Source organism: Periplaneta americana, chromosome 3 (genome assembly GCF_040183065.1).
Source record: "Periplaneta americana isolate PAMFEO1 chromosome 3, P.americana_PAMFEO1_priV1, whole genome shotgun sequence".
Lineage (NCBI taxonomy): Eukaryota > Metazoa > Arthropoda > Insecta > Blattodea > Blattidae > Periplaneta > Periplaneta americana.
The window spans coordinates 194,256,393-194,272,761 of NC_091119.1; the positions used below are offsets into that span (position 1 = coordinate 194,256,393).

Below are 16,369 nucleotides of genomic sequence, written 5' to 3' on the forward strand. Positions count from 1 at the left end.
TATTGTAAAAACTGGAATTAGAAACCGCCTTTCAGTAAAAAGAGTTAGCACTCTGCTAATAATAAATCTTGAATGGCCTACTAGTAAGGAATTTCAATGTTTAGAGTTCCCATAAAATAACGTATTTTAATCTTATGTAAATTCAGCAGTAATTGATTCTAAAGATACCTATGTCTAATGATTTACTTACATTTCTGCGTTGTGTAACTTTTTCCATTCTTCTGTAACTTCAACCTTCTTAGATCCAAATATTTTCCTAAGCACCTTATTCTCAAACACCCTTAACCTATGTACCTCTCTCAAAATGAAAGTTCAAGTTTCACAACCATACAGAAGAACCGGTAATATAACTGTTTCATAAATTCTAACTTTCAGTTTTTTTGAGAGTAGATTGGCTGACAAAAGCTTCTCAACCGAATAATAACAGACATTTCCCATATTTATTCTGTGTTTAATTTCCTCCCGAGTGTCATTTATATCTGTTACTGTTGCTCCAAGATATTTAATTTGTTCCCCTTTTCAAACGATAAATTTACAATTTTTATATTTCCATTTCGAACTATGTTCTGGTCATAACACATAATCATATAGGTCCTTGGATTTTTCAGGATTTATTTCCAAATCTATTACCTCTTTACTTGCTTCAAGTAAAATTCCCGTGTATTTCCTAAACGTTTATGGATTTTCTCCTAACATATTCACGTCATCCTCATAAACAAACAGATGATGTAATCCGTTCAACTCCAAACCCTCTCTGTTATACTGGACTTCCCTAATGGCATATTCTACAGCAAATTAAAAAAGCAAAGGTGATAGTGCATAGCCTTGCTTTAGCTCGCAGTCAATTGGAAAAGCATCAGACAGAAACTGGCCTATACGGACTCTGCTGTATGTTTCACTGAGACAAATTTTAATAAATCGAACTAATACTTTCTTGGGAATACCAAAATCAATAAGAATATTATATAAAACTTCTCTGTTAACCGAGTCATATGCCTTTTTGAAATCTACGAATAACTGATGTACTGTACCCTTATACTCTTATTTTTCTCCAATATCTGTCGAATACAAAAATCTGATCAATAGTCAATAATTTCATCTACATATGAGTTAATATTCTCAAAAGAATATTGGACAAAATTTTGTACGACGTCAACAAAAGTGATATTCCTCGAAAGTTTCTACAGTTTGTCTCGTCCCTTTACTTTTTTTTTATTTTATTTTGTTATTTTAAGACGCTGTATCAACATCTAGGTTATTTAGTGTCTGAATGAAATGAAGGTGATAATGCCGGTGAAATGAGTCGGGGGTCCAGCACCGAAAGTTACCCAGCATTTGCTCGTATTGGGTTGAGGGAAAACCCCGGAAAAAACCTCAACTAGGTAACTTGCCCTGACCGGGATTCGAACCCGGGCCACCTGGTTTCGCAGCCAGACGCGCTGACCTTTACTCCACAGGTGTGGACCCCCTTTACTTAAAAGTAGGTACAATTATGGACTCCTTCCTTGTAAGTACAAGCTTATAAATTTCGCTAGATAATGCGCTCCCACCCTCTTGTATTAATTCTGCTGGAATTTGGTCAATACCTGGAGACCTGTACTTTTTCAGATTTTCTATCGCAATTTAGACTTCAGAAAGTGTGGGTTCGGGTATAAATGGCTCAGTAGTTTGTATTTGAATTTCGTCCCGATCATTTCTACTTAGCCTATGTACATTTAGTAGTTGCCTAAAATAGTTTTTCCATCTGTTCAGGTTGGAATGAAAGTCTGCAAGCAAGTCCCCATTCTCGTCCTTGATCACGTTTACCCTTGCCTGATATCCTTTCTTAAATTCCTTTATGAACTTATATAACACTCTAATGTTCTTATTTTTACTATCTGTTTCTATTCCATTCATAATCCTACGAAAACTATTTTTATATTATTAAACATTTTCCCGCTAAACTGGAGAATTCCCACGGTATCTTTGAACCGTGCCGTTACTTTTAGCTCCAAATTTAAGTAAATACACAATCTTGCCAACCTAAGAACACGACATTGGTGTGTGGCGTCGTTGGAGGGAGAAATTTGTTTCTTTTCTCTCTCTACCTCCTTCGTTCTGAACATTACTGAGAGATAGCACCACTGTTAGCTACAAGATATATTTGCGCGAATATATTGAAGTAGATTACGTGACTTATTACGTGACTTAGATGAGAGTCTCGGGACAAAACAGTTTTGCTATATTTCTTTTTTTATTAAATGTTAAGCACAGGAACGCCATTTCGTAATTTTATTTAAGAAACAAGTCAAACAAATTATCTTTGCATCAAAAACGGATGCTCTCTGGACCAAATTATCGTATTTTATAATTTTTTGAATGCAACAGAAGCCAGAAATCTTGCACTTGACTAATGCAGTGAATTATTTAAGAATATAGTCACGAATTTTACTACCACCATTTCGATTGTGTTTTGTTTGGCACGGCTCGGTACGGCCCGGTGACTAGTGGCCAGCGAGTAACGTCGACTATCGACATTGCTCTGCCTTGGGTATTATCCAGTTGTTCCTTAATAATGATAATGATAGTAATAATTATAATAATAACGATAATAATATAATAATAATGATAATAACAATAACAATAATAATGATGATGATGATAATAATAATAATAATAATAATAATAATAATAATAATAATAATAATAATTTATTGCTAGAATAAATAAACATATTGTCTTTTTTATATTAAAAAAATCACTCTAGCACCCCCAGAAAAGTACATACCGTAGCCTATTCGTGTTAGGGGGCATTCCAAATACTTTTAAGATAAGTATTTTATTAATTAACGGAATAAAATGTAAAAATAGAAAAAGAAAAACACAGATATTACAATAATTGAAATTTTATATTTGCTCCATAAACAATAATTTTTAAATTGATTTTTTAAAATATGGATAATTAGCAAATGGAATGATTTTTGGAATTTAGCTGTTACCTTGTTATGGATATAGAGTCTTGGACCGAAGTTGCTATTCTGATTACCAGCTACAGTTGTATAGTCCATTTTATGATTTAAAATGATTACACTTATGATTATTTACATGTATCAATGTATTTCAACAGCTGTGTGCACTTTTCCGCTCTGTTGACAACAATAAGGGCCGTGTTTAAGAACGTCACCACAACTTCACTTCGTCTTGGCTTCGTCAAGTCAGAAATTACGTCATATGAAGTAAAGTGTCGGATCCGTATTCAGAAACAATACTGTCTATCTTCCCCTTGACAAAGTCAAATGTGGGTAAAAAGGAAGTAAACTTGGTGTTCGACGTCATCATACAGCATAATGTCGTAGTGCTTATAGCCCATAGCTGCTTCATGGGGAAAGTGCAGAAATAATTTATTCATTGCTGGCCACATTTCGTTTTACTATTTTGGCTATTTTCAGAAACATCCATTGAAATGGAAAGAACCACAGATAAACGTGTAGGCTTACTTGAACGTGCTGAAACACGTGGTGGAAAATAAGAAACCAGACGTCGTTTAGGTTTCGACAAAGGAGAAGAAATGGCAGGAAATTTAGAGCAAAAAATTATAAGTGTTAATAGCTGCTGTTATTCGATTGAGCAGCTTTTGTCATCGATCTGCTTTCAAAAAAACTGAAAGTTATAATTTATAAAACAGTTACATTACCGGTTATTCGGTATGGTTGTAGAACTTGGACTCTCACTTTGGGAGAGGAACAGAGATTAAGTATGTTCGAGAATAAGGTACTTAGGAAAATATTTGGGGCTAAGAGGGATGAAGTTACAGGAGAATGGAGAAAGTTACACAACACAGAACTGCACGCATTGTATTCTTCACCTAACATAATTAGGAACATTAAATCCAGACGTTTGAGATGGGCAGGGCATGTAGCACGTATGGGCGAATCCAGAAATGTTGTGAATTCAGTGTTACTTGGGAGACCCGAGGGCAAAAATACTTTGGGGAAGACGAAACGTAGGTGAAAGGATAATATTAAAAATTGATTTGAGGGAGGTGGGTTATGATGCTAGGGAGTTGATTAATCTTGCTCAGGATAGGGACCGATGGTGGCTTATGTGAGGGCGACAATGAACCTGTGGGTTCTCTAGAAGGCGTAAGTAAGTAACTGATTTTGGTAAGTGGCTGCATGAAAATTAATCCCTGGACAGATTCGACATAGAACTTGAATTAGTTTTGTTATAAATAGGTATAAAATAGTTTTATGCATCTCTTTTTCTTGTAATTATAATTGCTCTTTCTGTTAGTAAACGGTTATAAAATTTGATGCATTAGGAAGTTGTTATGTGCATATTATCTAATTATTAAATGAACGCATTTTGAAATCTCCTGCTAATGAAAACACGTTCAGCTCAGTCGCGAAAGATAACTTTGTGAATAAAGACTTTGATGTTGGGGTAGTGGGTGGATTTTTTTTTAGCGATTTCCTGGAGAAAGCAATTGGAGCGTAAAATGTAAGCCAAGACCGTCAGCGTGTCAGGGTTACAGAGCTCCCAAGATGACGATATACCACGTGCGGTGCTGTGTACGTGTCGAAACGCATTTTGCGTGCAGATTTTGAGACGCAGATACACGTCGACAGTACATGCCGAGAATCTTGGAACTAGAGACCTAATAAAATCCACAACACAGAAAAATAAACACATAAATAAGATGTGTTACGGTATGTTCAGTATAAAGACGAAAACAACTGCAGGAACTGTATGATACATACAAAGCGTCTGAGCGAAACGAAAGAAAAATGGGAACAACTGGATAATACCCACGGCAGAGCAATGTCGATAGTCGACGTTACTCGCTGGCCACTAGTCACCGGGCCGTACCGTTATCGTTATAATTATAATTACTATCATTATCATTATTATCATCATCATCATTATTATTATTATTATTATTATTATTATTATTATTATTATTATTATTATTATTATTCGTCTTTCCTTCTCACCACTTGTAACGCTTCTGATCAGTAACATTCAAACGGCTGTTTCTCCACAATTGGACATAACGTACGAACTTTCTTACTCAGAACAGTCCATACTACCACTCCTTGAAATATTCAGTATTCCTCCTTAAATACTCTATATTTGATTTTCTTTTTCTTGGTTAGATCCGCTAATGCTGGCCCCTTCATTGCAGTTACCCGTCGTGCTCCGGGAACATCGCGCCCGGGCTGGCTGCCGACATGCACTTCAAGGCCCACGTGATCGCTTTCATCGGCCCGGCCTGCGCCTTCGCCCTGGAGCCCGTGGCCAGGCTGGCGGCCTACTGGAACCGACCCATCATCACCGGCATGGGCGACCAGGTCCAAGACTCCATTACAATAATCCACTTTAACAGACACGCTTGCTTTGGGTTACTGTGCCTAGAGTCGTGCACAACCGGTTGCGAAAAATAGAAATTACACGAGGGCTATTCATAAAGTAACTTCCGTTTATTTTTTACGAACCTGTCAATGACTTTACAGAATTGGGTTACAAAACGTTTGAAAGTATATACTCTGCTTTATTTTTCCACATAGTTTCTAGTCACATTGAGCCAAGCCACGTCTCCATGTGCATGAAGAGATGGTAATCGTTAGGCGCCAAATCTGGGCTATAGGGAGGGTGATCCAATACTTCCCAGTAGAACTGTTGCAGTTTGGTCACAGTACGACACGCTGTACTGTTCTCCAACCAGGAGATCAACCGTCAAAGGAATGTGCTTACTATTGCGTCATCTATTGGAGCGAAGTAAATAGATAATATTACCGTTATAACGTCAGTTTAAAAACCATGCGCTCTCCTGCATATATTATTTCCTGTATGGAGGGATTAAAAGACCAGGGGCCGTATTCATAGACATTCTTAGAGCGGGCTTCAGGTGGATGATCGGCGAACTAACGTTTTTCGTATTCATAAACCAGTGTTAGCGATATGATATGATATGAATCCTGTACAAGTAATCAGTCGATAGCCGGGGCTAGTTTAGCACGCTCGTAGCGCCGGCTAGCGAAATGTCTATGCATAGCACCCCGGGAGATTAACAGTGATCTAATTTTGTAACTAGGGTAGTATAAATATTTGTGTGTCAATGTTATTGTTTGTGCTGTGCAAGCTAGCCAATAGAGATACGAGTACCCACGTGTGTGACCTTATGACATCTTATGACATCAACATTCATTCACAGACCAGGTGGCCCGGGTTCGATTCCCGGTCGGGGCAAGTTACCTGGTTGAGGTTTTTTCCGGGGTTTTCCCTCAACCCAATATGAGCAAATGCTGGGTAACTTTCGATGTTGGACCACGGACTCATTTCACCGGCATTATCACCTTCATTTCATTCAGACGCTAAATAACCAAAGCTGTTGACAAAGCGTCGTAAAATAACCTACTAAAATAAAAATAAAATTCATTCACAGCATCACCCCGCTGCGTTTCATTCCGCAAAGACTTTCTCGTGGTTGGAGCACAGTATGTGGCCGGGCGTTGTCATGAAGGAAAATCACCCCAGAGCTCAACATGCCACGACGTTTGGTTTGAATGGCCCTTTTCAAGATTGTTAGTGTGTTACAGTAATGCTCAGCGTTAATTGTGGCATTCCTCTCCAAAAACTCCACTAGCAAAATGGTGAGTGAGTATGGCCCCACTGCATTGATTGAAGCTTTATTTCTGCATTCACATACCGCACACAAGTCTCATCTCCTGTCACAATCTAATAGAGAAAAGCATCACCTTTTCTTTCGTAACGCTCAAGAAAGGACAAATCTTCGGTAATCACTTTGTACAGAAGAGTACGACTAATCTCTGGAAAATCCTCACTAAGCTCCGACATGCTCTAACCCTTGCGTCAACCAAACGAATCAGATCTGCATTCACGATACTCGGTCAACCACTTCTCTCTTCATCATGGATATTGGTTCGCCCATTTTTGAACATACTGCACCATTGTCTTACACCACCTTCACTCATTACGTCTGGCCCATAAACTTCATAAAGTTGGCGATGGATTTCACTTGCTTTACAGTTTTTGGCCACAAGAAATTTTATTACAGAACGTACCTCACACCTGACGGGACTTGCGATTGCAGCACACATTTTGACAGCACGTGGCTTAGAGAGGAACAAAGACACGACCTTGACTCTACCGCTGCTCGATGCGTACTGCTTCGTGGTACACTCCACCGCAAGAGCGGCGCCACTGTCTCTGTTGTTACGCACGCTATATGAAAACGGAAGTTACTTTATGAATAGCGCTCGTATATTGCTATTGAACGCCTTGCACTATAGTCAATATGCAAAGCTCTCCCATCTCGCGGAGTGTATCAGGTTATAGAATATCGAGTTGTTTCTCATTCTTTGTGGGTGGACGGCAAAAGCAGACCACATTGAGCCATGCAGGAGTTACCACAGCCCTTGCAAGCACGCGATTATCATCGTGTAGGCCTACTATTTAATTGATAATTCTTCCTCTCTCAGTACATTTAATCAATCAATCATCCATCGATTTATCCATCATCCATCGACTACGCCAATGGACTTCTTTTCTTATAAGTAATATACAATGATTTTTGTGCGAGATCGTGCGTATTTGCTTGTTTTCCGCACAGAACCAATACGCGGTAAGTGTGAAATACCACATTCAGTATTCCCAACCTAACACACATAACAATTTCCCTCTTCTTACCGCTTAAGCGCGACATTCATTTTACTGCTTTAGGCTTTTAACATATTATTTTTAGAGAAGTTTAACATAGTAATGATTATAAATTGGAAACTTACCACTGCAATTTCACCTAAATTGCAATGTTAATTATTGTTTTTAAATATTTGCAAAAAGTAAAGTCTACTACTCCGCGAAACTTATTGCATTCCTGATACAAGTAACATTAAGGAAGCCGTGAAAAAATCAACAACATTCCAGATGCCGATGTTATTACTGCAATATGTTATATAAATAATATTGTTAAAATATTAAAATGAAAAATAAATCATTACATAACCTTACCGTTTGTTTTAAGTTCGCATTTATAGACTGGGGGAAAAAAAAAGACAGACGTATATCACGGCCTGCTGGAGTATAGTAAACTCAGAAAACATTTTATAGCAACAATGTTGAAGAAAGATATTTTGGTTTCCCGAAGTTGCCGTCATTAAACAGAAACCAACGTGGAGATTTCATTGCAACTAATTATAAATTCGTCTTTCAGGTATGTAATAAACGATCTTCGCACAAAATAATGTACGATACACGAGCGGTATGTTTGTTTTCATGTTGTCGGAAATTAAAAAAGCTCAACTACGTTTCGCTTTTTCAATCTTTTCCTCGACCATGAAAACGTCAACATACCGCTCCTGTAACGTATATTACTATTCAAGTCTATCGGGAAGCTTAATATGCGTTAATTAACATCATCCATTTCTTTTCAATGAGGTCCAAGCTGTATGAAATGATTTGTTTCCTTGCCCATAGCCTCCATCAGAGACGGAATTGTCGGTGTCATCAGGGATACTCGGCCGCCTTCACAAATGGAAGAACGACACATCCGTAAGTAGAGTTATGGTCCGTCAGTACAAATTCACCTCAATTACATTAACAGAGGCCCTGTCAGAACCGTTCAAACGAGTGCAGCCACTTACAGTACACTGCTGTAGTTTCCAAGTTCACTTACTAATGTAATAATTCTGTAACTTCTCACTCCTGCACTTTCACTTTACTTCCAATCAACTTCTAGCTTTATGCAGAGTGGTTGGTAAGTATATGCACAAATTATAATTATCATTGCTGTTCCTTTAAATTTTAGAAGTCGTGGAGAAGACAGCAAGAATTCAGACTACATTGGATGGTCGAAATATCAGGAATTGTCCCAAACGTTTAGGATAACTGGAGTTTCTGAAATAAAATTATAATAGCGCGAACAACAACAGTCAAGACTGAAAAAAAATTTAACCGCTGTACGAGAAATTTCGTCACAATCCATGCGAAAAAGCTGACTCTCCTGTGATCCCATAACTGCGACCCTAAAAAAGAAATTACCATTTAAGACTTGAAATTACGTCCATCAGCCTTTCCCTAAAGAAAGCGACAATATTTAAATTATTCCTAATATATTTACAGTTGAATGTGTTTATTTTTCTTTCTATCCATTAGCATGTAATTGAACAAGTATTTTATCAGCTTCGTCTCTTAGTATTGATGTCGTAATCTTACTCCCTCATTAAACAGGTTAAAAATACACTACCCGATAAAAAAAAGTAAATTTAAGGCCTGAAAACTTTTCCACGTAGTGCAATAATTGTGATGAAAGGATGCACAAACTTAATTAATAGCCAATAACACTTGCTTAACAGTTGTTAGTTACAACGACAAACTGAGGAGGTGGAGAAGTATACGAAAGAAAGGTACTCAGATGGCAAATACGATATAAGTGCTGATATCTCTGATCGCCAATCAAAAATGAAGTACTGGATCATTATTGAGCTACTGAGTAAAAACGTGGACTATGTCCGTATTTCGCGATTCCCGGACATTTTCCAGAATCCGCATTCCCGAACATCCATTTTATCGAATACAAAATTCCCGATAGACATTTTCCCGATTTCTTTGATTTCCATTTTCCCGAAATTCAATTTTCCCGAATACAAAATTCTCGAATCCACATTCCAGATTTCTTTCATTTCATTTTTCCCGATAATACAGTAGTGTATATTACCACACATAATATTTAATATAATTTTATGCTCGACCATGCCGAAATGTAGTAATTATACACCTGGTAGCAGTCCTTTAATGCATGTCATTAAAGTACACCTACGAGCACACCTCGTATTCATTAAAGTTCAGGTTTTCGATTATTCTCGGATATGCAATCGAAAGACAACTAGCGAAACGTCACGGAGGCTGGAAATCCAATACTGTCGCAGAAGGTTATGTTCTGTTACTATAATAATTGGCGTTAATTGTAAATAACATTCAAATAAATTCAATTTGTCATCCCGTTTTTCAATTCTAAATCAATTTCCAGGTTATATCAAAATTAATGTTCATGTTATTCTATAGATTATATCAAGGTCAATGACATTCGTTCCTCGGAAAAAAATCAATACTTTCGCGTCTGCGCACATATCACAATTTAGAAGGTCAGTTCTGCTCCTCACTTCGATAATCATAAAATGAATAGGCTACTTATGAATAATTTCAAGTTAGAAATATGGTCGAGCATAAAAAGTTTTATGAAACTTGCCTATAATGGTAATTAAGACGCTCGTATGAAAATTATGAAACTCGCTTGCTCTCGTTTCATAAACAAACATACTCGCGTCTTAATTACTACCATTATAGGCTCGTTGCATAATGTACTAATAATTAATCACTCTTTCTCTTCACAAGGTCAAATAATGTCCCAGTGTCCTCAGGTAATCGAGGTGTCTGTTATCTGCTGCATGGGTGTGATAATCCTGCACGATAATTCGTATTCGTGTTTGAAGTTGTAGCCATTCTCTCTTCGGTTGTGCCCTCACACGTCTACCCAATGTGAATTCCGCAATCATGGTCCTCGTGTCGCTCTCTCCCTTTTGGAGCGCAGTCAAAGCAGTACAGAAGCTTGGATGGTGTCTCCCAAACACCACTTGCAAACGACTGTGGAAACCTTCCGACAGATTATTTGTTCGGTGTTCATTATTTAATGTGGAATTGTACTGGTTCCACAATGTCGTATCATATCAAGGCTTTCTGCCACGAGCTCGTGTGCCACTGATGTACGTGACATCAAAATAATCAAATTTTTTGGGATTTCTCGCATAATATATTCGGGAAACTGAACAGTAAATGAAATTCGGGATCGTGGCTTCGGGAAAGTAGCATTCGGGAAAAGGTAGCTTCGGGAAAACGTCCATTCGGGAATGCGGATTCGAGAAAATGGGTGGGAACGATATTTCACATTTCAAAAACATCATTTCAGTTCATTAACTGGTTTATTTCACACATATAACGGTATAATTGAGTAACTCTTGTACAGTATGTAATGACGATCTGGACTCAATCAGGACATGGACACGGAAATTCCGACTTAAACTAAATCCAGAAAAATCACATTCAATCATTGTGGGCCATTCACGTTTGTTAAACACTATTACCATACCAAATTTGTCCCCGATTAAAATATACGGCACCGAAATTCCGTTCAGTGAATCAGTAAAGAATCTAGGTATTTATATGGATAAAAGTTTAAATTGGAACATTCAAGTTGCAGAAAACTGCAAAAAAGTATTCTCATTAATCCACTCGTTTAGGCGATTGAAGAATTTTCTACCCTTTTCCATGAAAAAAATGTTAGTGCAAACACTCGTGATGCCCCACTTCGATTACTGTGATATTCTGCTTACTGACCTAAGCGTTACTTCGGCGCAGAGACTACAACGTGTTCATAATATGTGCGTCCGTTTCGTCTGCAATATTCGCCGGGCTGATCACGTAACACCATCCCTCGAAATGTTGTCCTGGCTCCGTGTAGAAGATCTTCGGAAAATCCACTGTCTTTCCCTTCTCTTTCACATATTGCACTTCTCCACTCCTGTCTATCTTGCGTCTCGTTTTCAAAATTTATCCACCCATCATAACCTAGACACACGATCACAACACTCCTCAATATTATCCATTCCCTCCCACCGAACATCCTCATATTCATCTTCTTTCACTGTGGCTGTTCCTCGACTTTGGAATTCCCTACCGAGTAATGTCAGGGACTGTCAGACATCAAACCAATTTAAGAATAGGCTAACGAAATATTTTTCTAACAATTCTTGTTAACAATAATAGCTGTTTCAGGTTTCTCAATGTTTAATGGTTATACATATCACAGATAAATATCTAAATCATCTCATTATTATTATTATTATTATTATTATTATTATTATTATTATTATAACTATTTCTTACCAATGTTTATTATTGCCACACTAACATTACTTATCCAACTTTCATTATTTACTTCCATGTTGTTTTATGGTCTAGATATTAATGTAATAACTATTTAAGCAATTGTATTCAATTAGAATTAAAGTCTGGCTGGGCGGAAGAGAAGGCCTACTGGCCTTAGCTCTGCCAGATTAAATAAATAAATTATTATTATTATTATTATTATTATTGTTATTATTATAACTATTTCTTACCAATTTTTATTACTGTCACACTAACATTACTTATCCAACTTTCATTATTTACTTTCATGTTGTTTTATGGTCTAGATATTAATGTAATAACTATTTAAGCAACTGTATTCAATTAGAATTAAAGTCTGGCTGGGCGGAAGAGAAGGCCTACTGGCCTTAGCTCTGCCAGATTAAATAAATAAATAAATTATTATTATTATTATTATTATTATTATTATTATTATTATTATTATTATTATTATTATTATATCACAGGTAATGTGCAAAAAAAGTTGATGAACTAAAATAACGTTTTTTTATGTGAAATATGGACATAGTCCATTTTTTTACTCAAGGGATGTATGTGATCCGCTCGATCACTGAAGGGTTGTTTTAACGGTATCAGATGTTCAAGAAATGTTTCAAAACTTAGTTGATGGACTTCTGCTCTTTTGCATCTCACCAATTTGCTCTTATTTAGCTCACGAGTTTCAAATGTAGTTTATGCTCAAGTTTTGACCAGAATTATCTTTTCAAGAAGAACAGCCGTGCTGGTGATTTCGATATTGACCACACTAATGTAACAATTTCCTAAATTAGCTTCCTCGACAATGCCGTATTACTAATTGGTAAATCGACATAATTAAAACAGATGCCGCAACTCCCATGCCCACTCGTTACAGCCATAGATCCGCCTTCATTAAGTCGTCATAGAATTCGGTGCTGCTGCGTGGAATTAACGAGCCATTTGAAACGGGGACGTGGGTCGCCGCCGCCGCAGGGTGGGGTACAATAGAGTCCCGATTCTTGTGATTATAATTGAGTAGATATGCGGCCCCTGGATGCGAACGAGACCTCATGTCGTGACAATCCACAATAAAGCGGCAGGAGGGGGTGTTCATTCAATTAATTGGCCAGCGGAGTGGGACAGATAACCCTCCCATTACATCTTTAATTATTCATCAGGATTAATGGATTCGTGGCACCGGACATCGCGGACAATGCCAACACAATAGATCCAATGTCATGTAAAAGGGGATGTTCTGTAAGGCTGCGATGTCAAATTTTGAAGAAATGTAACGTCTGGTCCGTTAAGTGATTTGCCGAGTCGTTAAATGACGTCATAATAATGACACTGTATGAGAGGTTACGAACACCTTAGAACCTTTTGAAAGACCGAGCAGTTCCATCTACTTGAATGTATGGCATAATAGAAATACGTCCTAATCCGTTAAATCTTTTATCAGTTACCAATTCATTAACAAATAAAGTATCAAAGCCTTGGAGACACTGAGCAGATCTTAATCCGTTAAATTCTTTATCAGTTATTAACAAATAAAGTATCAAAGCTTCGGGGACACTGAGCATATCTTTATCCGATAAATTCTTTATCAGTTATCATTTCATTAACAAATAAAGTATCAAAGCTTTGGGGACACTGAGCATATCTTAATCCGATAAATTCTTTATCAGTTACCAATTCATTAACAAATAAAGTGTCAAAGCTTTGGAGACACTGAGCAGATCCTTCTACCTGAATGTAATAGAATTACGACCTAATCCGTTAAATCTTTATCAGTTACCAATTCATTAACAAATAAAGTATCAAAGCTTTGGAGACACTGAGCAGATCCTTCTACCTGAATGTAATAGAATTACGTCCTAATCCGTTAAATCCTTTATCAGTTCCCAATTCATTAAGAAATAAAGTGTCAAAGCTTTGGAGACACTGAGCAGATCCTTCTACCTGAATGTAATAGAATTACGTCCTAATCCGTTAAATCCTTTATCAGTTCCCAATTCATTAAGAAATAAAGTGTCAAAGCTTTGGAGACACTGAGCAGATCCTTCTACCTGAATGTAATAGAATTACGTCCTAATCCGTTAAATCCTTTATCAGTTTCCAATTCATTAAGAAATAAAGTGTCAAAGCTTTGGAGACACTGAGCAGATCCTTCTATCTGAATGTAATAGAATTACGTCCTAATCCGTTAAATCCTTTATCAGTTCCCAATTCATTAACAAATAAAGTGTCAAAGCTTTGGAGACACTGAGCAGATCCTTCTACCTGAATGTAATAGAATTACGTCCTAATCCGTTAAATCCTTTATCAGTTCCCAATTCATTAAGAAATAAAGTTTCAAAGCTTTGGAGACACTGTGTAGATCCTTCTACCTGAATGTAATAGAATTACGTCCTAATCCGTTAAATCCTTTATCAGTTCCCAATTCATTAAGAAATAAAGTGTCAAAGCTTTGGAGACACTGAGCAGATCCTTCTATCTGAATGTAATAGAATTACGTCCTAATCCGTTACATCCTTTATCAGTTACCAATTCATTAACAAATAAAGTATCAAAGCTTTGGAGACACTGAGCAGATCCTTCTATCTGAATGTAATAGAATTACGTCCTAATCCGTTAAATCCTTTATCAGTTACCAATTCATTAACAAATAAAGTGTCAAAGCTTTGGAGACACTGAGCAGATCCTTCTATCTGAATGTAATAGAATTACGTCCTAATCCGTTAAATCCTTTATCAGTTATCAATTCATTAACAAATAAAGTGTCAAAGCTTTGGAGACACTGAGCAGATCCTTCTATCTGAATGTAATAGAATTACGTCTTAATCCGTTAAATCCTTTATCAGTTCCCAGTTCATTAAGAAATAAAGTGTCAAAGCTTTGGAGACACTGATTAGATCCTTCGATCTGAATGTAATAGAATTACGTCCTAATCCGTTAAATTCTTTATCAGTTACCAATTCATTAACAAATTAAATATCAAAGCTTTGGAGACATCGAGCAGTTCCATCTAACTGAATGTAACCGAACTACTTCCTCATTCGTTAAATCCTTTATCTGTTACCAATTCATTAACAAATTAACTAACAAAACTTTCCAGAAACCGAGCAACAAAATTACGGAACTCATAACTTCAATGATTGCTAACTAATGAGTCATTATCTCGTCTTTCGAGAAGCAGGCATTAGTTCTGTCCTTGGTGTGTTCGCAGGGCATATTCAAGGACAAGACGCAGTACGCGACTCTGACCCGCATGTCGTACTGCCAGTGCCGCCTCATCCTCGTGTTCAGCAGCATCTTCAAGCAGTTCCACTGGACGCACATCGGACTCATCGTGGACCGCTCAGACCTCTTCTCCCTCACAGTAGGTATGCTTCACACGACACTTCAAATATTTCCCTTGCGGCCCTCAAGAAAGAGAGAGGGATAAATTTAATATTACATGTTTAAGCTTAGTAACCCCGATCCACGGTAGGGACCCGCGGTTCGTTCGATTGCCACGGCTCATGACTTGTGAATTATCGTCACAGATCTCAAGTTGTTATACAGTTCATAAAATTTACAAAATCTCGGAAACATGAAGCTGAGCAGCCATGAGTTTACCATGATGCTACGCTCCATTTATAGAACTTCTTTCTTAGCACACGTACGAGGAAATTCTGATAACAGTCCCTTATTCAGCTCTTCTTATTTTGTAGTGTAGGTTTCACGGTCGGAGTCTATAGATCTAGATTCATTTTGACACAAAGGAAAATATTTATTATTTACAAATGACGATGTGAAAATAACCATAGTAACACAGAAATAATGGAACGAAAACAGTGGAGTAATCAGAAATACTTCGCTAATAGTTATTTATACAACTTAAGGCCAAAATAAAACTCTACTTCATGAGTGTTGCAAAAAAACCACTAGTGGTATAAAACAGTTTAGCCTCAAGTTGTATACATAATTTTTTCGACTACCTCTACATAAAATCTAATATACAGTAGGTATATGTTATATCCTGTTTCTATAGCTACGGAGTGTGGATAATTTATTTATCTCAGAAAACAAATAACGGAGACATTTTAATTAAAACTAGTACAATTAATATTACACTGAGCTGAAGGAAATGTAATTGTTTCTGAATTACGTTTCGTTATTTGTTAATTCTGTATTTTAATATTATTAATAATATTTTTACTTGGTTATTTAACGACGATGTATCAACTACTCGGCTACTTAGCATCGATGGAATTTGTGATAGATAATATTTGGCGAGATGAGGCTAACGATTCGCCATAGATTACCTGGCATTCGCCTTACACTTGGGGAAAACCTCGGAAAAAACCCAATCAGGTAATCAGCCCAAGCTGGAATCGAACCTACGCCCGAGTGCAAATCCGGATCAGCAGGCAAACGCGGTGCCATA

The 16,369-nt window shown here is 37.1% G+C and overlaps 1 protein-coding gene across 2 annotated transcripts in view; it reads left to right on the forward strand.

Annotated features, from left to right (window-relative positions):
• The window catches only part of LOC138696927 (atrial natriuretic peptide receptor 1), a 125,410-nt gene that overhangs the window by 42,689 nt on the left and 66,352 nt on the right, over nucleotides 1-16,369 (forward strand). For both annotated transcript variants that reach the window (XM_069822421.1, XM_069822422.1), the window contains exons 2-4: nucleotides 5,165-5,330; nucleotides 8,476-8,550; nucleotides 15,167-15,323. In XM_069822421.1, the coding sequence (XP_069678522.1) occupies nucleotides 5,165-5,330; nucleotides 8,476-8,550; nucleotides 15,167-15,323 (398 nt within the window). The remainder of the gene's footprint in view (nucleotides 1-5,164; nucleotides 5,331-8,475; nucleotides 8,551-15,166; nucleotides 15,324-16,369) is intronic.